The 24,979-nt window shown below is 49.4% G+C and overlaps 1 protein-coding gene across 4 annotated transcripts in view; it reads right to left on the reverse strand.

Annotated features, from left to right (window-relative positions):
• SPTAN1 (spectrin alpha, non-erythrocytic 1) overlaps window positions 1-24,979 on the reverse strand; it is a 57,676-nt gene that overhangs the window by 26,737 nt on the left and 5,960 nt on the right. For 3 of the 4 annotated variants that reach the window (XM_057724683.1, XM_057724682.1, XM_057724685.1), the window contains exons 2-24: window positions 20,783-21,022; window positions 19,651-19,776; window positions 15,907-16,047; window positions 15,392-15,538; window positions 13,931-14,064; window positions 13,653-13,797; window positions 13,421-13,575; window positions 12,449-12,584; window positions 11,174-11,275; window positions 10,170-10,307; window positions 9,555-9,665; window positions 8,912-8,989; window positions 8,641-8,796; window positions 8,205-8,409; window positions 7,521-7,702; window positions 6,920-7,163; window positions 6,597-6,719; window positions 5,820-6,037; window positions 4,973-5,065; window positions 4,536-4,670; window positions 2,905-3,053; window positions 1,762-1,821; window positions 448-646 (exon numbers count right to left, since the gene is read on the reverse strand). In XM_057724683.1, coding sequence (XP_057580666.1) covers window positions 448-646; window positions 1,762-1,821; window positions 2,905-3,053; window positions 4,536-4,670; window positions 4,973-5,065; window positions 5,820-6,037; window positions 6,597-6,719; window positions 6,920-7,163; window positions 7,521-7,702; window positions 8,205-8,409; window positions 8,641-8,796; window positions 8,912-8,989; window positions 9,555-9,665; window positions 10,170-10,307; window positions 11,174-11,275; window positions 12,449-12,584; window positions 13,421-13,575; window positions 13,653-13,797; window positions 13,931-14,064; window positions 15,392-15,538; window positions 15,907-16,047; window positions 19,651-19,776; window positions 20,783-21,019 — 3,414 coding nt within the window. In that variant the 5' untranslated portion in view covers window positions 21,020-21,022. The remainder of the gene's footprint in view (window positions 1-447; window positions 647-1,761; window positions 1,822-2,904; window positions 3,054-4,535; window positions 4,671-4,972; window positions 5,066-5,819; window positions 6,038-6,596; window positions 6,720-6,919; window positions 7,164-7,520; window positions 7,703-8,204; window positions 8,410-8,640; window positions 8,797-8,911; window positions 8,990-9,554; window positions 9,666-10,169; window positions 10,308-11,173; window positions 11,276-12,448; window positions 12,585-13,420; window positions 13,576-13,652; window positions 13,798-13,930; window positions 14,065-15,391; window positions 15,539-15,906; window positions 16,048-19,650; window positions 19,777-20,782; window positions 21,023-24,979) is intronic. The other variant, XM_057724684.1, reaches the window with a different exon arrangement.

Here is a 24,979-nt window from a genome sequence, read left to right on the forward strand (position 1 = left end):
AGGTGCCAGGATGGGGGGCCGGGGGCTAAGGAGTGGCTGCTTCATGGGTCTGTGGTCTCCTCTGGAGGTGATAAAAAATGTTGTGGGACCAGACAGAGGCGACGGCTGAACGACACTGTGAACGAACTAAATGCTTCTGAACTGTGCCCTTTAAAACGGCTAGCTGTATGTTACGCTAATTTAACCCCGATTAGAAAGACTGTAACATACAGTTTTCAGAAAAGCTACTTTTACACATTTTTGTATGTTAGGTTTAGAAAAGTTCTTAAAACAACATGTAGAGGAAACTGCAACGTATTTCCTCAAAGCTAAACGGGTGTAAGAAAAGTTCTGATTAAACTCGTTTAAAAATGGCTACACAGATGGAGGAATACAGTCTCTGTCATTTTCGTTCCAGTAATCCGCAGTCAAAAACCAAGAGACAAGCCTCTGAACGATTTCCCGTACCTTCTGGAAGTCGTCGAACTTCTTCTGCAGCACCTCGACCTGCTCCAAGTCCGCGCCCACCTCCTCGCTCGTCAGGGCCGCTTCCTTCTCGTTGATCCACTGCTGCAGCTCACTCGCCTCGCGGAACAGCATAAACTTCTTACAGCTCTTCTCCAACATGCCTTTACGCCTCTCCCCCAGCTCCAGCAGGGAGCGGTACCTGCCGGCATTCAAGAGGGTGACAAGAGGGGGCGGGGGAGGCCGTTAGCTTCCTACAGAGGCCAACGACCAGCTGTCTCCAAGACGCGGGTCCCAGGCTGTGAGGCGAGAATGATGATGCCCTGGTGATAAAGTATCGGGAGGCAGATGAGGATGAAGACCCCAAGGACCCGCGGCCTCAGGGACAAGCACACATTGCACTGTTCACATCCGGGCGGCTGGGGTGGCCCGGCACACCCATCCCCCAGCCACGTGTGCAACAACATCACCACCACAAATGACCAAAACCAAGCGTTCAGCGCAACACAGGCTCCATGCGACTACAGCTGCGAGATGAGAGACAGCTTTGCTGCTGTAATGATACAGAGGGCTTGTTCTCCTGTCGTGTGATTCTGCCAGCAGCCCCCGGGCGGTGGGGGAAGGTACGCTGAGCTTCAAAACAGCCTCATGTAGAATGTCAGTATCTCCGCAACAGTAGGCAATTTCTACTGTTTCTAGAATAATACACTTCTTTCTCAGAAAGTTTTGGCCACTTCAGATGCAGAAATCGCTTAAGTCACATTCATTAGTTGATGATTTCTTATGAAGAATCAAACAACACTCTACCCTTTGACAACTAAAATACAAAAGGCTGAACTCCTAGTATCTTTTGAGATGTAAAAATGACAAACAGTACAACTGAGTTAAAAGTAAAAAAAAAAAAAAGTCTAGAATCCAGTCTAAGTTTCCAAAAGTGAAAAAAAAAAAAAAGGAATGAACTACAAGAACCAGAGCACTTTAAGAGGCACATGGTCTCCTGCCTACCGAGGAGCACTATGGCATCCTCGGCCTCCAGGTCTGCTGAGAGAGGCTGGTCCGGCACAAGAGCCACCAGCGGGGGATCCGAAAACACTCTGAACGCACAGCTGCACAGAAGCAACCAACGAGAGAAGCGGCCACAGCTGACACAGCGTCACCCACACCCCTTCCCTCGTGAGCCAAAGCTGCTGCCGCAGACGGGCCCCTCCTGCCACCTCGCCCTCCTGGGCCCACGAGTGCCTTCAAGAGAAGCGGCAGAGGGAGGGCTGACGGGAGCCCGGGCGCTGCTCGGCAGGGCTTCCGTGCTGGCCTACTCACAGTTCTTCCACCTGTTTCATACGCAGAGACACGCTGCCGGCCTCCTTAGTTACGCGCGTCCTGCACAGAGGGGCACAGCAAAAGCACGCACGGATTAGTGGGTTAATCCACGGGGATGGAAGGCGGTGGCTCTGACGGGTGCCGTGACGGCGGAGGCTTCGAGTGGGGAAATCAGGGGGTCACTCAAGAGCTCTTGGAAGCAGGCCAGGCCGGGAGTGAAATTGCAGTAAGGAAAGAGCAGGAAAATCAAATCAAATTAAATTAGGGGGTTAGTTCACCTTCATTTTCCTGATGTCTGCCACGCTTAAGGCAGCAAATGTTCCTGTGCTAGAAACAGTGGCCACCTTCAGAGAGCCAGGCCAGGGGATACAGTGACCGCCCCAGGGAAGGGCTAACGCGCAACTGTAGGCAAATATCTGGTCCACTTTCTTGCTCTCATTGTTATGATCCAGACCAAAACCTCTCATTCTTGTCTTAACAGTAACAGAAAATGTCTGTCAAGTGTACAAATAACTGACCTTGCAGGGCTCATCAGGGTGAGAAAAGTTCTATTACTCTAAACTCTAGTGAGAATGTACTTTCTGGATATTTCCCAAGTGTACAAAGCTCTTGATTTCATCAGTGGAGTAAGATCTGCCCTAAAACAGGCACACAGGTGTTTATGGGGGCTTAGCTCAGGAAAGAGGGCAGAGCTGTTTCACAAAGAATACACTCCATTCTCAGAGCACAGAGCCATGGTAGAGAGAGCAGCTCTCTACGCAGCCTTTTACAAAGGGCAGAGCTGGAGGGTGTGGAGCAGCTAAAAACCCAGTTTCAGAGAGTTCCTCCTGACCCGCAGGACAAAGACTAAGATGGTAATAATCAGCAAATGTTGTCTAGGAAGAGAAACTCGCAAAGGCAGGGGAAAACAACAAAACAAAGGAAAAGAAAGGTATGGGTCAGGGATTTTAGGTTCCAACAGGGCTGTGTGGGTTAGAAGCGACTTGGGAAAGGCAGCAAGAGTGTGTCCTCGAGCACAGACAGGCACCAGAAGAGCGTTTGCTCCGGAGCCCCAGGACACGACCTACACCTCAGCCCACGTGTGACGCGGACTAAGCCCCGAGCGGCGCCAGGCCCTGCGCGAACCGACCGCGAGGCCCTTACTGGTTGTCGATCTGCTCCTGCCGCAGGGCGATGCTGCCCTGCTCCTCCAGGAGGTTCTCCCGGGAGGCCGACTGCGCAGGGTCCAGCTTCTTCACGTACGCGGCTGGCACGAAACCCTGACGATCGTTCACTTCCACTTTCCACCAGTCCTAAGGGGGGAAAAACGAGACTTGAAAGCAAATTCCTCCTGAGAAAGGGAGCATCCAAGGAGGCCTGTGCGCGCGCACAGGTACACACAGAGCAGAGCTCTAATCACGTCAAGAGGATCGCGTGACAGTGCCGAAGTCACCTGGCGCAAGGACTGAAATTTTGGTCCCCTCGTGACCTGCCCAGTACGGGGAGGGTCAAGAGTGAAGCAGCAATGACCCGGGGCAGGAAGGCCAGCCTTCTCTTCGTGTGGATGCCCTAGAACTGTGCTCACGCCGCAGCCGCAAGCCATATTAGTGAGTGAAGTGAAATTAAATAAAAACTCAGCTGGACTTCCCTGGTGGCACAGTGGTAAAGAATCCGCGGGCCAATGCAAGGGACACGGGTTCGAGCCCTGCCCTGGCAAGATTCCACATGCCAGGGAGCAATTAAGCCCGTGCGCCACAACTATTGAGCCTGTGCTCTAAAGCCCGTGAACCACAACTACTGAGCCCATGTGCTGCAACTATTGAAGCCCATGCGCCTAGGGCCTGTGCTCCACAACAAGAGAAGCCACTACAATGAGGAGCCTGCACACCACAATGAAGAGTAGCCCCTGCTCGCAGCAACTAGAGAAAGCCCGTGTGCAGCAACGAAGACCCAAAGCAGCCAATAAATAAATAAAATAAACAAATTTATAAAAAAACAAAAACAAAACTCAGCTGCACTTGCCACATTTGAAGTGCTTCACAATCACCTGTGGCCAGTAGCTACTGTGGGGTCAACACAGACACAAAACATCCACCGTCAAGGAAAATTCTACTGGATGCTGCTGCTCCCGAGTAAATCAGAGTCAGACCCGACGGTCACTTTAGGGTTAGAGTCAGGTTTTCTCAAACTCCCATGACTGGGGTAAGCTGAGGGTGTGGGAATAGGAGGCTCGTCACAATGGCCGAGGACACTCCTCCAGCCTAAGCCAAGACGGGAGGGAAGCTCTGTGGGGATCCGGCAGATGACATGGGGAGGATCACTGCCTCACTCCAAGGCCACTGCCAAAAACAACGTGTCAAGGGAGAAAGGCTGACGAAGCAGGCAGCTTTCAACTTCGAGAAGTCGGAGCCTCTGCAGTGACGCTGGCGCCTTTCAACCATCTGCTGCAGCTGCACAGTCTAGACCCAACAGGTACGAGCCACAGAGAAGCAGACTCTGACTCAAGAGAAAAAAATTCCACTTGGAGATGGTCAATAGTTTAAAAACAGAAAAGCTAGCCTGGAGAGTGTGAGTTGCTGCGCTAGCTTTCAGGTATTCACGGAAACAGACTGGTCATCTTGATCACAGGAAAAACAGGATAAACCCACAGGAAGTGAGAGATTGACCAGGAAGCTCCAGTAACTCATCAAATTCTAAACCAGCCGCATCCTGGAGAGACACGCTCCCCAGACACCCAACTGAGCGAAACTGGCGGTGCTGATGGAGACCAACACGCGGCCGCCTTCTGTGCTTGCCTTGTTGGTGCTGTTGAGTAAGGTGAGGATGTCCCCTTTCCTCATGGTGACCTCTCGAGGACTCTTCTCCTGATAGTCGTAGAGCGCCAAGACCAGCTCCTTCCCGGTCTCGTCATCCATGGGGGCCACTTGTTGCTAAAAACCCAAAGGAAGGCAAACACGGTTAAAGGATGTCCCCGGTGTGTGATCTAAGCCCACGGCGGATCCCAGCTTCAACAGCTGTTCCGAATTTACCACACACACTTGTGAGAGTTCTTCTCTGAAGCTACCAACACAACCTGATTCAGGAAGTTCAGGCATCTGAGATCTTTAAGGTCACAAGAACGTCACCTACGACCATGACAGCTGCTGGCCGCACCTGGGTCCCTTCAGCTTCTCGGCCCCCCCAGCCCCCAGCCCCAGGGAACACGCGGCTGCTGAACGGAAGCCATGCTTACCCGGCACGACTGGGCCTGCTCTCGCAGAGCCTGGATGCTGCTGCCATAGGCGCTGAGGTCCGACATCAAGGCCTCGTGTTTCTTCAGCAGAGCCTGAAACGGAAACCACCCCCAGCAACCCTGAGCAAGGAGCCAGAGATGTCCGCCGCCGCCTCCCCGACCCGCCACCTGCCTCTGAAACCTGTTTAGTTACCTGGTGACCTGATCCCCTCTCCACTCTCTCCCCCTTTTTGACAAACTTTTAATTTGGAGGAAATGCTGTGATTGCTATCATAATCTTTTCACCCTGCCTTTACATTCTCAGCTATGCAACCCCTGGAACACACGGAGAGCCATGAAGAACAGCATCACGCGTACAGGGGACCCTCCCCCACCCTGAGACCTAAGCCCTCCCGGCAAGCGGCAGCTTCCTCCTCCAAGGAGCCCGTTGCCGCCACACGGTGCTTCTCCACGTTCCTCTACCACCACTTCCCAAAACCATCTCAGGTTGTGTCTACATTGCGCTCACTGCGGTTTTTGTGAAGCCTGGCTAGAGAAGAGGTAGGCACAGAGCCACACCTAGAGCTCTATGAATAAAATTTAAGGGTTCCTCTCAAAAAAGATGACTAACAAAGAACCGTGTTTATGTAGATATATGTACGCAGACAGGGGAGAAAAAACAAAACGAGAACGGAGAAGGGGTCACGGCTGACGGTGAAAGGCCGTCTCCTCTCTTCAAGTATGGCTGAATTTTCACAGTGAGAAGAGAAGAGAGGCTGAAACACCTCACACAGCGCGACCACGCGGCCGCACCCTCCAGGCGCGGTCACGTTCCCAGCCCGAGCCCCGCGGCCCCGGCGTGCGTCACCTCAGCCGAGTCCTCGTCCTTCCCGTAGTCGGTGCTGCCCACGATGGGCTCCTTCTCCCGCATCCACGACTCGGCCTCGTTGGCGTCGGCGAAGTACTGCTGGGCCTGCAGCGAGTCCTCCAGGTCCTGCCGCCGCTGAGAGGCCTTGGATTTCAACGACTCCCACTTCTGGTTCAGCTCATGGAGCTTGGCCTTCACGTCCTCTGCAGCGAAATGGCCTGCGAGGTGGGCAGGGGAGGGAGGACAACGAGAAGCTCGTGGACGTGTTGCAGCAAGACAAAAAAGGTCCTCGGTGCGCTCACGGCACCTGTGACACAACATCGTGGGGGGCCAGGCCCCTTCATAGTCCCAGTTTTATGAGAGGCCCGGGTTCCAACCCTTTAACAGATCTGCTTGTTTTCTGCCTCCTCAAACCATGATGTCTGTCTAGACTCTAAGAATCAGACAGCCCTGGTTGGCATCAGTGATGTCATCATAAAGAAACAATAAAAATAACAGCCCCCACCCCAGCTCTCAGTCAGGGAGACTCACACATGCCGGACACTGTCTCAGCCTCTCAGAATCGGACCTCATTTAATCCTCACGCCTGTGGGAGCAGGTGTTGTCATCCCCACCCCACGAGGAAGTTCAGGCTCAGAGAGGTTACGGCCAAGTCAAAGTCATAGCCAGGAGAGAGTGGGGACGGCCTTCATCCCCACAGCCCAAGGCTTAGGCTTGGCTTCCAAGATGCGCGCCGTGAGGAATGAAGGCGAAGCCCCTTTCCCCCCTGACACTCACCTTCCTCCACCATGGCGTTCCCCTTCTGTGTAACAGCTTTGATGCGGGGCTCGTGGCCAGCAATTTCTGCTTGTAGGGCTTGGTGTTTCTTTAGCAGGTTCTGGACTCCAATTAAATCTTTGCCTGAAACAGAAGCCACTCTCGAGTCACCAAGCCATCAAGAGAAAAGGCAGTGTAACTGTCGCTCTTCGCTTCCACCACGGTTTACCGAACTCCCAGTTCAACTTAAACTTGACCTTGCTTATTCTGACACTGGTCCCCTTCCTGCCCTAAAGGTAGAGCCCTTTCCCAACTGGATTCCTATCTGATGGAGGCAGGCTGACCTCTGTTGGTGGACGCAGCAATGGGTTCTTTCTCTCGAATCCACGTCTCCTCATCCTCAACGTCACGGAAGAGCTGCTGCAGACGCAGGGAGTCAGCCAGCTTCTGCTTCCGGGCAACCATGGGCTCCTTGAGAGCCTCGTAGCGAGCCACCAAGGCTTCCTGCTTCTTCTTGATGTTTTCAGCATCAAAGTGGCCAGCATCCTGGAACTGGCGGGCCTGGATGGTGATGCCGTCGATTCGATCCTGAGAACGGGAAGGACAGAGTCTTGCAAGCCTGGCCCACTGCTGGGCAACTATGTTCTGGACGTTTCTAGGCTGACTTTATTACGTCAGGTGTGGTCTGCTCATATACTGAGAAAATAGAACACGGTTCTCTTCCCACACACAAGAGTATTTTTTCTGCCATCGTGTCCCCTCATTTTGGGATCCCAGAAAAGTCCGAGGGAAGGCAGTCTAATTCAAACACAAGCACGTGGCGCACATGTGCTTCTCTTAGAAAATCAACATCCTTCATCCCTCCCCACACCAGCTGGTCCTGGCTGACTGGCCACGCTCACCCTTGCGCTCACCAGCCCAACAGCTGCACCCTGGCCACCATACCTGGTGTGCTGCCACGTCGGCCTCCAGCAAGGCGTGCTTCTTCTGGAGGTTCTGGACGTTGGTAAGGTCTTTGCCGTAATCATCTGAAGCCAGGTGACCTTCCACTTCGTACAGCCAGAGTTCGATGTCCTCAACGTTGCGATTAAACTGCTGCTGCTGGTTAGCCTCGCGGAGCTTTATTCCTAGTCGAGGAGGCAAGTTTGACTTCGTTAGTTAACGTTATCCTTCTGCCAGTACTGCTCGTAAACAACGGCACCTCACAGAAGGACCGCGGGGCAGGATCTTAGTTACAGCTTCAATTCTATCAGGAAGGTAAAGAAAAACTGCAACCTCTGCTCTACCATTTAGATGTCGAATTACAAGAGCCGAAAATGGTTAAGTGCCCTTGGCTCGGGGCTGAACTCTGACTTTCAGTGATGAGGCCCAATGCAGCCAGGCCCACTGACCAAATCATCCTCTTCTCACTGAGGGTCCCCCGCTGACCAGCACACCAACCCCAGTCACCAAATCAGCAAAGCATCGGGAACCCACAGCACGTGACTCCTACCCAGGAAGTGAGCCCAAGCGCCCAGGTCATCCAGCTCAAATTGCCTGGGTGGCACATGTCTCTAACAACACGGAACCCGGGAGAAATATTTAATTCCGCAAACCTCCTCCCACTACCCCGTGCACACCTCCTCTCACCTTTCAGCTCTGTGGCCTCCAGCAGTTTCTTCCACAAACTGATGACCTCATTCATTCGAGCGGCCACCTCGTCCTTGGCGTAGTGGTTGACATCTATCAGCTTCTGCCCGGCTTTCTCCAGGGCGTCAATGCGGCTCTGGTTTGCCGAGAGCTCGGCTTCAAAAGCCTGATGCTTCTGTACCTTCCCCTGCAGGTTGGACGGGTCCTGCCGAGGAAAGGAAGAAGGGGGTTCTACCTTGAACCTGAGGACGTCACGCTGTGATGCATGACCCTCACACTTATCTCTACAGGGGGATGTACATATAACACGGTCAGCTTACATTAAAGAGTGCGTTTTTTGAAATTCCCGATTTCTTTCTTTAGCTACAATTTATTTGTGAGCTCTGTGTTTAGCTTACTAACCAACTGCGACATGACAATGCTAACAGGACATTACTTTATAAGCTTCATCCGTGGCGGTTTTCATCTTCTCATTGACCCAGCTCTTGAGCTCGTCAGAGTCACGGAAAAACTGCTGCAAGTGGAAGGAGTCGGCCAGCTGGGCCCGGCGATACATGGCTCTCTCATGAAGGGCGTTGCGGCGGCTCAACAGCTGCAAGGCAAGGCTCCCTGTGACTCTCCAGCTCTTACCCTCCCTCCCCCACATACCCGGCTCAGAAGGGCCACCTGCGGACAGAAAGGAGGCACGTAAGAAGGCACACACTTACCGCATCTCGGCGAGTAGCCACGTCTTCCATCGCGTAGTGATTGTTCTGAATTAGCTTCGTGGCAAATTCGTCTAAGGCCTAGGAGGAAGAATACAGTTCTCCACTGGTGAGCGGCTCTTTCACAGCTTGGCCCCCAAATGAAAGTACAGAACAGGGCACAGAATGCTCTACACCTGAACACAGGTCATGGTTAACACTCTGAGGTTTGCTATGACAACCTTTATCCCTCAACTGTAGAGTTTCTGCTTGATAGAGGGCACAGCGTTACGCTAGCTTCACTCAGGACTGGAGACATTAGCTGCAGCCAACGTCACAGCAGGATGTGACGGGGTCAGATATGGTCAACAGCCTTCCAATTCCTACTTCTAAGATCAGTGTTTGATGGGAAAAATACCTCTTATATTAATTCGTAACTACTTTTACAGGAAGATAATCTCAACTTGGAGGTTTACATCACATCAAGAAAATGATTTCATTCTAGAAGTTGCATTCTGTCTCTAACAAGGGTGGTCTAATCATCACCGTGACATTTTAAGCACCTGGAGCCTTCACTGAATCTGCTCAGAAACCTTTGGCAACAAGGAGAGACCTCTGCTGGCTCTAAGGATCATTCGAAGGCACTGATAACAAGAAGGGATCTTACTGTAATCTTCTCCTCCTGGGCGCTGAGGGACTTCTCAAAGTCCTCGTGCTTCTTGAGAAGTGCTTCCACACTATCCAAGGAATCTCCCAAGTCTTCATTCAACAGGAAAGCCTTACAAGAAGAAACAAAGTGTTGAGATAATGTCTCATTCCTTCCACCTCCTAAGGCTGGAAAGCAAAGGCTCTTGTGGCAAAAATACAAAAAGAAGGAAAGAGATTCTATGGCTATTAAACCTTCAAATCTCCCCTGGAAAGCTGGAAGTCCTTTCAGATTCCCTTAAAACTAATCCAACAAAAGCATGAAATCTGTGTTCCACATTCCACTGCAACTTTTTTCCAAGGGCTTCTGTTGTTTCTATTAGATTTGAATTACGCATAATGCTATGTGCCAAGGAAAAAAATCTCAACAAAAAACTTCATGCCATCGCTCATCTGAAAAACTGGGGCCTTTTCTGAGGACCTTTCAATGTCGGCAGCAGGGACAGTGCTGGCAGGTCCCACAGAAGCAGGCAACCCCTCCATCTGACGCAGAACTGGAGCTGGTGGTGGTCCCCGCACAGAACACACTAACTGAGCAGCCGACAGCGCAGGCGGCCCGCTTCCCGTCCCCAGTCACCTCCTGTTTGCTCATCCAGTTGTCCACCTGCTCGGTGTCGCGGTAGAAGAGCTGCAGGTCCATGCACTGCTCGTACTGCTGCCTCCGCAGCTCCCACAACTCCAGGAGCGCGGCCCGCTCCTCGGAGAGGACGGTCAGCTGGGAGGAAGAGGGGGTGGGAGAGGGAACGTCAGTCCTGATGCCCACCGGGCAGACACAGAGGCCGCCCTGGCATTTCTAATGCTCTGCTAACCTTTGGGGCTGTGTTCCAATTTGCAACAGGGGAAGGAGAACATGTACTGGCGTATGTCAGCCAAGACACAAGAAATCACAGATCCTGAGCAGCTTGCTAGAGGTCTATGCTAAACCTAAGAGGTGGCTGTGTTTGAATGAATCTGGAATTAACGTATTGCTACATCATCACAAATAATGTTAGGTAAAAATGGAAGATAAGCCCCTAGGTAGGAGAAAAAGTGAGGCTGCATAAACAGAGCAGGAGCTCTTAGCTGAGAGATGTCAGTCGAGTGGGTGCTGCCCAGAATACGCTGATTAGACCCATGGATGCCCGAGACTTAACTTCTATGCTCTAAAGTTAATGACATGAAGTGTGTCTTTGAAATGTCTCTTCTTGGCCTACATAATATTAAAAATATATCATTATCTAACGTTCCTCAGGCATCTTTATAAAGATACTTTGAAACTCTGGAATTATACACACACATACACATAATTCAATAAAAATTTGTTTCCTCTCACACCAACCACTAATGCAGGACTCAGCCCCCTGCAAAGTCCCCTTGAAGTAGGAAATGTGTCGCATGTGTCCCAAACAAATGGAACTTTCTCTCCCTGATCAATCATGATGCATCTTCTTACACCTCTGGAGTTGCTGCTCCTTAACTGCCAGGTGGAATCTCTTGTGTAAGTTTTTTCTCACACACTATGGCGAGTGCAATGTCTGGATATTTAAGGATGGGTAACAGCTTTCAGAGACTTCTAGTAAATGAACCTTTCTCCTCTCTTACCTTCTCCCTCACTTCATCTGAGGCGTAATGACCAGCAGCAAGCAGGGACTGTCCAGACTCGTCTGCAGATTTAAAGCTGTCTTCATGAGCGTCGATTTCACCCTAACGGGGGAGAAAGGACCATTTATGCCCAGCATCTTGTAAAATAAAAGTTGCTGAACTTCACATAACCATTACAAATCAGGAAAATCATATCTAGAATGAGGAACAAATCAAAGATAAGGCCAGGTCTCCTAATTTCAGCCGAGGTCATCAAACACGAGAGCATCACTTATTAAGAAGTCTGTTTCCTACTGGCTTTTCGTGTCACTTGTCAAACTGTCTGTCTTCTGTTCCATTGGTCTATTTTGGGTCTTCCTTGTGCCAGATGGATTTATGATTTTATAATAATGTGGAAGGTACCCTGTTCTTCATAATTGTCTCAGCTAATTTTGATTTCTTTTCTTCCAAGTTGATTTTAAAATCAGCTTGTCTCATTCCAGAAACAAAAGCCTTCTGGGCTTTTGCCTGGAATTGCACTGAATGCATAAATCTTGGGGAGAATTTGCACCTTTACAAGAGATCATTCCATCCACACCCATCCCTTTATTCAGTGTTTCTTTTCTTTCATCAAAACTTTACAGCTTACTCCACAGATGTCTTGTACAACTTTTGTTAGATTTATTCCCAAGTACCTCGTATTTTCTGATATGGTAAGCAGTATTTTTAAAAATTATACTTTTAAGTGTTGCTAGTGCAGGGGGGCATATCTGACTTTTTGTATGTTGATTTTTTTATATCTAGCACCTCTCAGAAGACTTACAGTAATAATCATTTTTAAAATCTTCTTTAAGGGTGTTTCCCAAAACTACTCAGCCATAGAAAACCCCTTTCTTCTTAAGGTAAAGCCTATTAAGATCTCATAAAAGTAGTTTTCCATGGACATACTTTGGGGAAATAGCAAATTATGCAATTTAAATTTACTCCAACCAACTATAAATTCAGCATTTAAACAAAGACATGGTTTAAGACTGTACAGGACACATGTACAAAACAGCAGCATCTCCACCTTGCCAGAGCTTGGCCCTTTGCTTTTATGAAGCACAGTTATTCTCCTGACATGTAACTCACTTAAGCATCTATTCGAAGCAGGTAAAGCAGGTCTCCAAAGGCAAAACCAGCCACAACCCTATGGTGAGAGCTACCTGTGAGCAAGGTTTCAGCTGCTCCCGGCTGTAAGCAACAGGCGCGCTGTAAGCTCACCCCTTTACTTCTGGAAGCGCTTGGAAACCTCACCTTGTGCTCCTGATGCCGATCCAGCAAGGCTTCGGCCCCCGCCACATCGTTGGCAAGTTCATCGGCATTGATGAGGGCTTTCATCTCAGTGACCCAGCTGGTGAGGTCTCGGAAGTCGGCAAGGAAGCGCTGAAGCCTGGGAAACCAAGTATCAGTCAGCAGAGGTCTCCGGGGGGGCCCCGGATGGAAGATGCCACCCTAGAGCTCCGAATTCTATGTTCTCAACAGTCTAATGAACCACACAAACGCTAGCCCTGGGAAACATGGGACTCGTTCCATTAGACTGTAAAGGAAAGCCAAAGGAGGCTGAAATCAAGCCTTAAAAAATTTACGTTCTGGGGGCTTCCTAGGCGGCGCAGTGGTTGAGAACCTGCCTGCCAAGGCAGGGGACATGGGTTCGATCCCTGCTCCAGGAAGATCCCACATGCCACGGAGCAACTAAGCCCGTGCGCCAAAAAAAAAAAAAAAAAAAAAAATTTAGGTTCTGTCCAGCACTCTATTTCCCAAGCTGTCTCTTATTTTCAACTTCCTTGTCTTTCCCAAGTTCAACCCCCAATTATTAGTAAGAAACATTCTTTCCCTTCAATCCTGGATTTACTCAATTTTAACAGGCTATTCCACATGATACTCAGACTGGTAAGGACGTATTTCCATTTCTATTGGTGGTTAACTCAGCGATACAGGATGGAAAAAAGATATTTATCAAGTTATAAATACCATTTGTGTATACGTAAATACTACAGAGTTACCAGTCTTCAAACATATATAATAGACAAATATATTAATATAAACATAAACACAGGTAACAAATACAGTAAGAAAAAGCCGTCAGCATTGTCTTCCTAGAGGAAACCTGTCAAGCTACGCAGAAGGTTCCTCAGTGCAGGGAACTGACCATCAGCTCTGCCTTCCTCTCATCTCTAACACAAGAGCCCCCGGCAAGGGCTGCGGGGCCTGGAGGCGCATCCCTACCTGTAGGAATCGTTGAGACGTGCGTGTCTCTCGGCGGCCAGGGTACGGATCTGCTCCCAGTTGGTGATCAGCTCCTCTCGCTTCACCTGGATCTGGGTGGCGCTCAGAGGGTGGGACTGCTGCAGGCGGTCGGCCTCGGCGCACAGGGCTCTGACCTGGAGATACACTCTGTCAGGGCTGCTCTCCAGACCCCGGCTCACTCATTAGAGAGTAAGCTGCCTTCAGAACCCACCTTGTCCTCCAGCGCAGCGAGATCTCTCTCCAAACCCTCGTGTTTCCGAAGCAGAGCCTGGACGCTGGCCAGGTCCCGGCCAAAATCATCAGAGGCCATTAACTGTTCCTTCTCCTTAATCCAGCTGATGGTCTCGTCCACGTCCCTACAGCACAGAAGTACCCCCAGCTATGACGTCCACCCGGGACTGGGATGCCACACGGGGCCAAGACAGCCCTGCATCTTCCTACGCTTGCCCCCAGGGAGATCCCTGCCCGCAAGCCCACCCGGCCTGGTACCTGTTAAAGCGCTGAACCTCGGCCGCCCCGAACAGCTTCCCCTGCCTCTGGAGGGCCAGCCCCTTCAGCCGCTGCCAGGCGGCGTTCACCTCGTCCTGCCTGGTCTTGATCAGCTCCTCCTCGGGGTGCTGCTCCTGTGCCGGGAAGGCAGAGGCTGCGCTCAAGACGGCACCTCCGACCCCACCAACCGCTCACCCGGCCTCGGCCCCCAACGCATCTGCCTCGGCAAACCTCACTGTTCTGAACAAATCCTGGCTTTTTGTGCGGAATGAAGGGAAGCTCACTCAAAAAGAGCTTCCGTGTGCTGTTCTGCAGAAAGGGGAGAGCCACTCTCTGGGCCCTGGAGCCGCGCGGCCAGCCTTTAGAGTGGTTCTGTGTATCAGCACCAGACCCCCTGTTAAGACCCTTCAGCTGCACCTCTGTGGCTGCCCTGTCAATGCATCGCTCGCCCCAGCTGCTCCAAAGTTCAGTATCTCAGACATCACAAGGCTATTAGCAAGCACTCCTGCCCAGACACCTGCTCTCCCGGCTTTGTTCCTGACTTCAGACTGGAGATACTCCTTTCAAAGTATCCTTCCCCACTAACCACGTTTTGTTTTAAGTAAGAAGGTGAAGCACTCCTGGGTTGTGGGATCCACCTGTGCGATCTCAGGCTTGGCCTGCCCTCCTCAGCACAACCTTGGGGCAGCCCAGGATTCCGGGGCAGCTCACCCGTCACACGGGAGGGCGAGGGTACATCTGAGCAACGCTGGCTCTCCTTTCCCTTCATCGCTGAACCAAAAGGGAACAAGCACCAGTCCTGAAGGATCTGTATATTTAAGATTTGAACCACCCCCCAATCAAGTTTCCCCTAAACCAAAAACTCCCAAGTTCTTCCTGCTGGGTGTCTGTGGAGCCACGCGGTAGCAGGTGAGAATACAGCAGCAGCGAGAGGACCGCACACATGTGCAACTGGGAGGGGCTGCCTGGCTCCAGAGGTCCCAGTAGAGAGCCGTTCATCACAGGCCCCCAGGCTCCCGGGAGCCCAGGGAAGCTTCGATTCAAACAGGAAGGGAAGAGCCGTCAGGCAGTGGTGGACGTCTGCCAAGCCCGGGACGCTTCCGCCACCACACCCTAGTCTGAGAAACCCCGACCCCCAGCTTCGGAAGCCCAATAAAAGCTTCACCCAGCCCTACCTGAAAGTGGGTGGAGGAAACAGATCAAACAAACTCTGCCCTTCCTGCCCACGGCCACAAGTTAAAAAGCATTTTCTAACCTAGGAGTGATCAGTACTGCTGCCTTCCTTAGATCTAAACAGAACTCTTAGATGTGCTTTACCCAAACCTGCTCACTCAGAAATCAGGGACCCAATCAAAATTTTTCTTCTGGAAAAATTAATGGAACGATGTTACATCACATCACATTAATGCTACAGGGAGTTAACATGACGCTGTGAGACGCACACAGCAGTGTCCTGCTCACCTGGATGAGCTTGGCGGCAAACTGGTTCACTTCATTAACTCTTTCTTCGTGGGCAGCCATGTCTGTTTGGAACTCTTCAAATTTCTTCTGTAAAACCTCCACATGCTCCAGGTCCTGGCCCAGCTCCTCAGAAGTCACAATTGCTTCCTATTCAGGGACCACAACAGAGCCAGAGTCACCAAAAACCACTCGGTAACAATGACTCCCAGAAACCCATCATGAAATGGGCACTAGGGAGGGGCCGCGGCAGCTTCGGGGAACACAGTTTTCTGTGCGCTGCTCTCCTAGTTAAGAGGTCGCGCTCCCGGCATTTCCGGCTCAGAGGCTCCACGTTTCAGTTACCGAGGGGAACACATGCAAAGAGCAGCTGGAGAGGCAGTGACCCCCACCCCCGCCAGGCCTTCTGCTTGAAGCGGCTGCACTGCGGCTCCGCCGGCTCTCAGCTGCGGACGTGCGGGGGTCTCTTCCCTTCCTTCCTCACGGCCGCCCCAGCGCACCTTCCTTCTCAAACGTACCTTGTCATTGATCCAGTCCATCACGTCCTCACACTCTCGCAAGTACTGCACCAGCTTCTGGGCCTGCAGCAGCTTGATTCCTTTCTCCCGCATCTTCTCTAGAAGTAATTCCCACTGGCGGTGCAGCTCCGTCAAACGAGTCTGGAGGTTAAGGAGCCCAACCCCACAGGTTACAGCCGGTTCCGTGGGACCTGGCGCCTCCACAGAGGTCCAACAGGCTAGAAACCTCACGGAGCTCTGTACACGTCTTTTTACAAAGATAATCCCTGCACTGAGGGGAAGCTGTACATTTAACCAAGAGGAAAATGCACATATCTCGCCGTGGTTTGGTAGGTCTTAGAGTACAAAATAATGGACCTTTTGTAGGTAGATGTATTCTAGTTTACTCCAAGGAATTTACTGTTATTTTATAATCATCAATGATTACTGCTATCATATGACTGGTATTTAGGTAATGTTTTTGGTTATTATTAATTGTTAAATTATTAAGGTGGGATTTCTAGGTCAGAAGACTATTGGGAAAGGAAAGATGAGGTATGATGGTGGAACTGCAGCAGGAATCACTGAAGGGTGTGTCCTGAAATCCCAGAGGTAAAGGGGAGAGAACAAGAGGTCCTGCAGGCATCGTAAATGTAAAGAAATAATTATGAGGCACAAGAGGAAAACCTCAGCATAAAGGTAAGAAGATGGGGTCCTGAAACACAGTCAGCTGCCAAAGAGGCTTCTCGGCAGAAGACGTTGCGGTGCTTCCACGAAAAGATACAACCTGCGGTACAGGACATCCCAAGTGAGGTTTCCATCAAGCTGCGTCCACGTGACAGCCACGGGCCCAGAGAGTCACTTCCCAGCATTTTGGGTTCTGACAGAACAGCCCTTGTGAGGACTCAAGAACCAGGGGGATTATCCTTAATTCAAGCGTAGGCGATGCATGCTGGTATTCTAAGCCAATCTCCAGGTGTCGGTTATGCCTACCCAAGATACTGGGAGTTTCTGTACAACACAGACAGAAACAAGTGACACAAACACAAACACTACCAGGAGAGAAGCCTGGGATCCACCCATCGTTGAGATGCCACTCCCGGAAAACTGAGACGCTGAAAGCCACGGGATAGTCAACATGGGTGGATTCTCTCAGAAACAAGTCCAGGTGGTTCATTTGAAAGGAGAAAGCACTGGGAGGAAAATAAAGGCTCACACAATTCACTTCCACCACCACAGTCACTTCCGTCGCTGACGGCTCAAACTGGAGTCCATCACGGAGAAGGAAGTGAAAGGCATTCCCAGGCAAGGGGGACAGGCAACCCACAGCACGTCAACACTCCACCTACTCGGATGTGGACGCCAATGTGGGTGGCGGTCACTATGGGGCGCCACGCCGTCCGGTACGGTGTGAAAGTCTAAACCAGTGACAGACAGGTTACCCAGGACACACACAGTCTCCACACCCACCCACCTTCCTCCACACTGACACTGCCTGCCGAACTGAGCTACCGCGTTACCGGGCCAGGTCAGTTACCACGCCCGGATGACTGTGGGACCTGGGAGCACGAACGCAGGGATTAAATGAGAACTCTCTGCTCAAATTTTTTTTAAGTTTTTCGGCCGCACCACATGGCACGCGGGATCTTAGTTCCCTGACCAGGGACGGACCCTGCCCCCTCGGGAGTGGAAGCACTGAGTCCTATCCACTGGACCGCCGGGGAAGTCCTCCCTTTGCTCAAATTAAAATGGGGCCACAGAAGGCTCAAGGAAATCCTCACCTACAAGTCAGCTGTCAGTCTCTCACAAATGTCTTTTCCACCCCCTCCAGGGAAGCACCCGGGCCAGGCCTGTTGCAGGACTGGAACAACTTTCCCACGCTCTGTGTGTCTCATCTTGTCACTACTGCAGGTGTGACAGGGGCCAGTTTCGCAAGCTTACTGGTGTCTGAGAGCGTGCGCGGGCAGAGAGGCAGGGGCACTTGGGAAACCCGCGGACGGCTGGCAGGGCGGAGAAGGATCCTGGCTGACTCAGGCGGCTTTCTCAACAGGGGCCTGAGCAAGCAGCAGCGGCTTTCGGGGGAGCAGTTGGGGGAAATCTAATAGGAATCCGATAGGAATGAAACGGGCTGGGAAAATAAAGCGAACAACTGTGACCAGAGAGAGAAAGGAATGGAGTGAAACACCGGTCCTGTCACCTGTTAGCTGTGGGAATCTGGGCACGTTACTCACACTTCTCTGAGCCTCCACTTCCACCCTTCTGTACGACGGCTACCTCGCAAGCTTCTTGTGAAGAGTCGAGATAACGTATGTAAAAGTCCTAGCAAAGTGTTCGCACATAAATAGCTACTAACAGCTTCTCAACAAACAGCAAAATAGTACTTTCAAATGCTGCTTTACTAAGATCTCTAAACAGGGAAGAGGGGAATGAAGTGAGCTTTGGGTCGCCCTCCCCCAGATTAATGACTAAAGCCAAACACTTTATCTATTTCTCATATTCCCTGTCTGTAACCTGGTTAAACTAGTACAGAGCCGCCCCATCCACTCTGTGTGATTTCATTTACAGTAAGACTGTATACAAAAGAGTGGGCAAGTGGGCAGGTACACCTTTGTATTTAATTGCAGAGACGTGTTACATTGCCCAAATGGGTTGAATGTAGTAATTAAATAGCCGTATGGCATTTAGAATTTACTTTTATTTCCTATTTACAGTCATTACTACTAGTAGTTTATTAATAATAAGTTTAAGGCTAATTGCAAATCTTCAACATAAGACTGCAGAGTATATTAGAGCAAAAGGGAGACAACAAGTATTTACTAGACCGGATCCTAAGGGGATGAAATTCCTGTGGATGCTCCCCTGTGGCTCTCAGGGACAGTGCGATGAAGCATTTCTAGCTGGGGCTTAAGAACGTAGCTCTCATCTCAGTCTTTGGGATTGCCTTGACAGCTCAAGGACTGAAGAGGTTGGTCCCTCAATGGAACGAGACTTTGCATAACAAAGAACAAAACACAGAGATAGATAAGAAGGAAATCAGAGACAGACGAGAGCATCCAGTCATGAGAAACTAAGCACGCACACCTCATCCTGAAGAGGCTTGTCTTCCCTTAATACCCTGGTGTTGGAAATGTTTAGCAAAACAGAAAGACCAATTACTGCCCCAACTCCAATGAACGGCACCCAAACAAGCCAGACCAAGCATCTGAGGACTTCTGCTTCAAACTCAGTTACTATTGCCATGGTCACCGACCAACAGGTACCACACACCATTCCTCACGGCTGGACTTTTAACAGGCTTGCTGACCAGGCTTCAGTGAACCCCTCCTGGGGCAAGGCACCAAGATCCAGAGAGCAAGCCTTCCGACAGAGAACTTTATAGTGTCTGTGATTAATCCTATTTATCTTTGTGTCCTAATCCGTAAATTCACCAATTTCACTAATACGCTCTCCCATACAATTACCATCTGAAAATGTTAAAAGTTTAGTATATGCAATCTTCTTTAAAGTCTAATTGCATCCTAATTTGTTCTACAAAAAGAACATTAATTTCCTCACTGAGTACACAAACGCTTGTTTATAGACATACTGAATCATATTACAAAGGCAGAACTTGGGTAACTCCATTAGGATACTGCACAAATTCCTTTAAAAAGCTAGAAAAATCTATCTTTGTAGGAACCCAAACCCACACGTAAGCATTAATCCACATTCCTCTACTACCTACAAAGACGAAGGCCATCCACACAGGGCACCGCTCGTACTCACCCTGATGGTTTCGGATGCAAAGTGCCCTTCTGAGATCATCAGGTTGCCAGTTTCATCCAGCTTCACAATGGCTCCCGAGTTGGCCTGTACCTCGGCTTCAAAGGCTTGATGCTTCTGCAGCTTGCCCTGTCGGTGGACCGTGAAATGAGCCTTCCACGCTCCTCAGCACGTGTCATTCTGCCCCCAGCTCCCTATTATTCCTCCCCTCCTGCATCCCACTGCCTCTCACTATGGACGCCTCACTCGGCATCCCCCCCATCCCCCCACTGGCTCAATTACTCAAATGCTCTGCCCGCACCTACACCTGCCCCTTGAGAGCCTGGCCGTTCAGGATCACAACTCTGCAGACAGCAAGATGGTACAAAATATCCTAATTTTCTTGTCTATCAGGAAATTAGCCTTTATGGACATTCCATCCCTTTTAGAAACAGAGAACCATACTAGGAATGTTCTTAGCATGCAGTGCTCACCCTTGACGAATCCGTTCACATTCATGCATGACCTGACGCTTTTTTTTAGCTGGCTTTAGAAGCCGTACTCTTTGACTGATTTGATTTGATACATTCCATTTCTCAATCTCTCTCTTTAATCACATGCTGAGCTGGGCAGGGCCTGCACCTAAACCAGCGTTCGTCATTTTCTCTTCTCAGATGACTTTGGTGTAGTAAAAGAACCATGGGTACAACCACTGCTCCACTTCCAAAAAAAAAAAGTCTTTCACCAAAATCAACGAGAAGAAAGGCTTTGGCTTTTTTTTAAACAGCTTTATAAATTTTCACCAGCAACAACACTGTTAGTTAGCATACCTTTCTCAAAAACACATATTCCAAGAGGTCAACCCAGACCTTCCCTGAAAAATGCTAAAGGATCACTGATGGTTGCAAGGCAGTGGATTGAGAACCATCAGCTTAAAGCATCCACAAAAGATAAATCAAAATCTGCAGGATTCCATATTCACGCTAATACAATCACTAAGGGCTTTTCAAGAATAGTGAGTCAGTCCTTCCTTATGTCCGATCTACATTCTTGCTGCCGCTCAATCTCTCAAGGTCACAATTAAATATCTTTCTTGGTACAACTTTTGGGCAAAGACATTTGAGCTCTAGAGTTTGGGCAGGCATGTCAGACGCACCTGCAGGTTGGTTGGGTCTTTATAATTCTCATCAGATGCGATCTGAAGTTTCTCCTGAATCCATTTCTCCAGTTCCTCTGCATCTCTTTGGAAGAACTGGAATCGGTAGGAATCTTCAAGCTTCTGGCGCCTCAGGGTCGAGAGCTCCTTGAAGCGGTGGTATCTGTCCAGGACCTGCTGCCGTCTCTCCTGGATGTCCTCTGCTGTCTCCAGCACTTTGACCCCACTTGGGTCCATTTTCTGAAAAGACAGAAATCCCTGAGGTAAGCACAAGACACCAAAGTAGGTTTAATGGTGTTAGCCTCTTAGAAGGAAATAAAGCATTATGAAAGCCCGAGCAGACAAATGAACTGAAGGTGGTCCCTTCTCAGTAGCTACCAGTGAAGCCCAGACCTCACTCCTTTGTAAAAACTGGCTGTTCACGTGTGCCCCAGAGGACGCCTCACCCACACTGCAGCGAGACCAGGCGAGAGATGTGAAGGGGAGAACTATGGTTTACACTGTCAATTCTGCAGAGCTTTGAGAATTCAAAGGAAACACCAACTGTGGAGCTCAAAGAATTACTGAGAAAGCCATGCAACAGTCCTTTCATCTGGTCTGTGCATTTCATGGTGTGGAGATTAGAAAACATTTACTTTGAATTCAGCTTTTCTATCTTTTTCGATCTCAGCCTGTTATTCAGTAAGAAAAGGGAATGATTATAAAGTAACTGAGTCTTCAACATCAAAAACCAATAGAATTTACCTAAGGTACTGGATTTCTCAGTTACCCCAAAAAGTACGTCCTACAAGTCTGCTTCGGGCTGCCAGCGAGCCTGGGCAATGAACAGCCTTTGCTTCATCTGAATGCACTAAATGAAAAGAAAATCACAGCATATCTTTAAAAAAAAAAAAAAAAAAAAAAAAAGGTGTGGCAAAAGATTTATCCTACCTGACTCTTACCTGGTCCAGTTAACCACACACGCAGGCTGAGTAGGCGGTACCTCCCCATAGCACTCAATCTACGCCAGCTTTAAACTCTCATATTTCTGGACAGTTTCACCAAACTTTAATGTCAAAAAGAAAATCTGGCCTATTTATGGGAGAAACCAGAAAATGCTACCTGCTCTTCTCAGGAATAAGCCATTTTATCCTCTAATCAAGGAAGGACCCACAGTAGGAAACAGGTATAGACTAATGTGACAAAAAGCATGTAAATCTGTCAGTTGACATGTGACCTTGTACGAGCTGCCTTCCCTCTCTGTGCCTCAATTTCTCAGAATGACTAAAAATGCCAGTGAAAAATGAGATGGTCCCAAGACCCTTCTAAATTTAAAATCACTTTCTACAGGAAGAGTCTGAGACTTGGTTAAAAAAAAAAAAAAAAAAAAAAAGCAGACCAGATAAGCTTTACGGTCTCTCCAACTATTGCTCCATAACTTATACAATATATATAAAAATTGTGCTGCCCGGGAAACATTTGCGAGCTCTTTCCGTTATCCTGTTCGCCTGGCCCGGCCGATGGGAAAGGGAACCCGGGCTAAAGATTAGGCCTGGAGGCTGCTGTGTGGCCTCCCACTCCCTGCCCCCATCCAGATGTGAGGTAAACAACGCTGCTGAGCTCCGGGCAAAGTTTCCAGCTCTTCAGAGATTAAAACAGCTTCCAGAGGTGTCAAGGAAAGCCTCGTTGACACCTAACCAACTCTGAGGACTACTGTTCTATAAAGAGACCTAGCGTCCCAGGGAGAGAACATGAGGGGATTTTAGCCCTATCACCATTCCTTCCAAATGACGTTCCACATATTAACCAGTTGTTTTTGTTATTATTTTTCTCCCACCAAGTCCAATTGATTTATTTGTTTGACTATAAACAGAAACATATTCTCTGCCACGTCATTCCCATCCTTTAAAACCTCCCAGGCTCCCTTTGGGAGAGCAAAGAATCCACCTCTTTAGCTGGACCTTCCAATCTGGCCCAACACACCTGACTGATACATCTCACCCATGCCCCCTACCCCTCCCTCCTGCCACAGAGAAAGCCTCCTGCCAAACACATGATTCTCTCCAAAGACTCCCAGCCGGTTGCTCAGGCTTCCTTTGCCCAGAATGGTGTCTCTCCTCTGTCTGGATAACTCCCATTCATGTCGCAATAGGCGCTGAGGTGGGGAAGCTGCAGGATCTTGCCTCCTTACCAAGCTGTACTCAAGGATCCTTCCCTCCCCCTTCTCGGATTTAATCACACATCTCCGTAGATTTACAAAGCACTTGCACATACTTCCCACGGTATAGTTAGACTGAGCAACGCAATCTTTGTTGTTGTGTCCCGATTTCTAGCAGACACAGGTCAGTAACAAATGTCTGTTGAGTGTTGGAGCAGCAGCCCTGAGTTCACTGGTGAAGGGTGGAGAGAGCTAGCTCAGTAGTCCACCCTGGTTTCATTTCCGTGTCATCAACTGGAATTCTAGCCAGGTAACAGCTAGATTCAGTGGCTGAATGAACAGCTAGAATGTGCTGACTGAGGCTACACAAGGGGGTGTCGACCTAACAACCAGAGCTGAATTACTGAGCTGGAGTGGCCCACACCCAGGATAGCTGCTCTTTTCACGCTGGCAGGGTGGGACCTTAGGGAAATCAAGTTCAAGAAGGCACAGTTTTGTATCATCAGGAGATAGCTGTGTCTGAAAAAAAGAGTTTCCACTCTTCAAGTGGGCTTCAAGAGAGTCCTTAAAACCAAAAACTGATGGTAACCTTGACAAACTAAATGTCTGTTGAGAAGAGGGTGGTTCTGGTTTAGGCTGCCGCCCTAGTATCAATACATCAGCCTCTCTGGGAGAAGGCTGATTTGCGACAAGATCTTGACAAGAATCACTACTGTTTCCAGTCACATTTACTAGAAAAATGTAAACACGATTCACTTATTCACCTGTGTTACCTGCTCCAGGCACATCTTAATCAGACTCCCTCACCAAGTTACAGGCCTGGGGCAGGTCCACTTCCCAGACGAGAAAGTTCCCTCTGTCCAAAATGGTCTCTCCCTGACTCCCAACTCGACCATTAATACCATTCAAACCCCTCCAAGTCTAAAGCAACTACACGGTCCCCTCTGCAGCCCTGAATCAGAAGCCCTCACTCCCTCTCTGCCCCTCTTAGAGCACCATTACGTCACATTCTGCCATGTGACCACTGTTTCCTCCCTGCGTTTCTGTAAGTTCTTTAGGGAATTTAGAGCTCCCAAGGAATTATAAAAAAGACCATATCTTACTCTCTAACCACAGAACCTGGCACACATTTAGAGTCAATTAGACTCTGAACTTAGAAACAGAGAAACTGCTGTTACTTCATTATTAAGTGGTCAGGAGACAAAGGGTCATCTAATAAGCAGGTCGTAGAGCCAGTGTGACACAGGATGCTCTGGTTCCCAGACCAGCATACTAAAATCAGTGCTTCTTAACTTGATGGGAGCTGACACACTCTTTATTAAAGGCTGTTCAGTTATTTATTAATTCCTTATACTAACTCTTACCTTTTGTATCCCCACTGGAGGGGGGGAGCAAAAGGAGGAAGGAGGATATATAAATCATTAAAAAAAATCAAAATTAATTTTTTTAAGATTGAGTCTTCTTATAGTAAACAATTAGGGTTAAGAATAATTTATATACTTCCGTTGTTCTCATCTCTCTGGAAACAGTTAAGATGGAGAAACAGTAGGAAATTACGTGTCTAATTTGCTTGCTTATAAAATTTCTAAGGAATGTATAGTTAGTTATGCATGTAACAATAGCTCCACAGTACCTGCCTTTCTACAAGATGTCTCAGTCTTTAGATTAATGTCTATGGTGTCTGTCCTGCCTCCCCAGATCACAGGATTCACTGCCTTTCCTTTAGCTGCCATGGAAATCTCTAAAGGATCACATTTGGAAGCAGCCCTTTATGTGGAAAAAAGAATTCCCAACATAATACTGCAAAGGTTTCCCCTGAGCAAGCCCCCTGGCCTGGGTTCCGCTCGCTGATTTGACCCTACCAATCCAGGGAGACAGTCCAGCGAGGCCCTGCTGAAATGAACCAACCTAAAAGGCCCTCTTTGTCACCCCAGTGAAGTAGAACGAGTCAATTCTATACCAAGTGCTTTGGTCAGGCAATAATGGACTTTTCTTTCCTGCAGTAGATCAGCTGATGTCAGTCGGTGGGAGCTCGGCCAAGTCACAACCGGCTGTCTCCG

This window comes from Hippopotamus amphibius, chromosome 2 (assembly GCF_030028045.1).
Source record: "Hippopotamus amphibius kiboko isolate mHipAmp2 chromosome 2, mHipAmp2.hap2, whole genome shotgun sequence".
NCBI lineage: Eukaryota > Metazoa > Chordata > Mammalia > Artiodactyla > Hippopotamidae > Hippopotamus > Hippopotamus amphibius.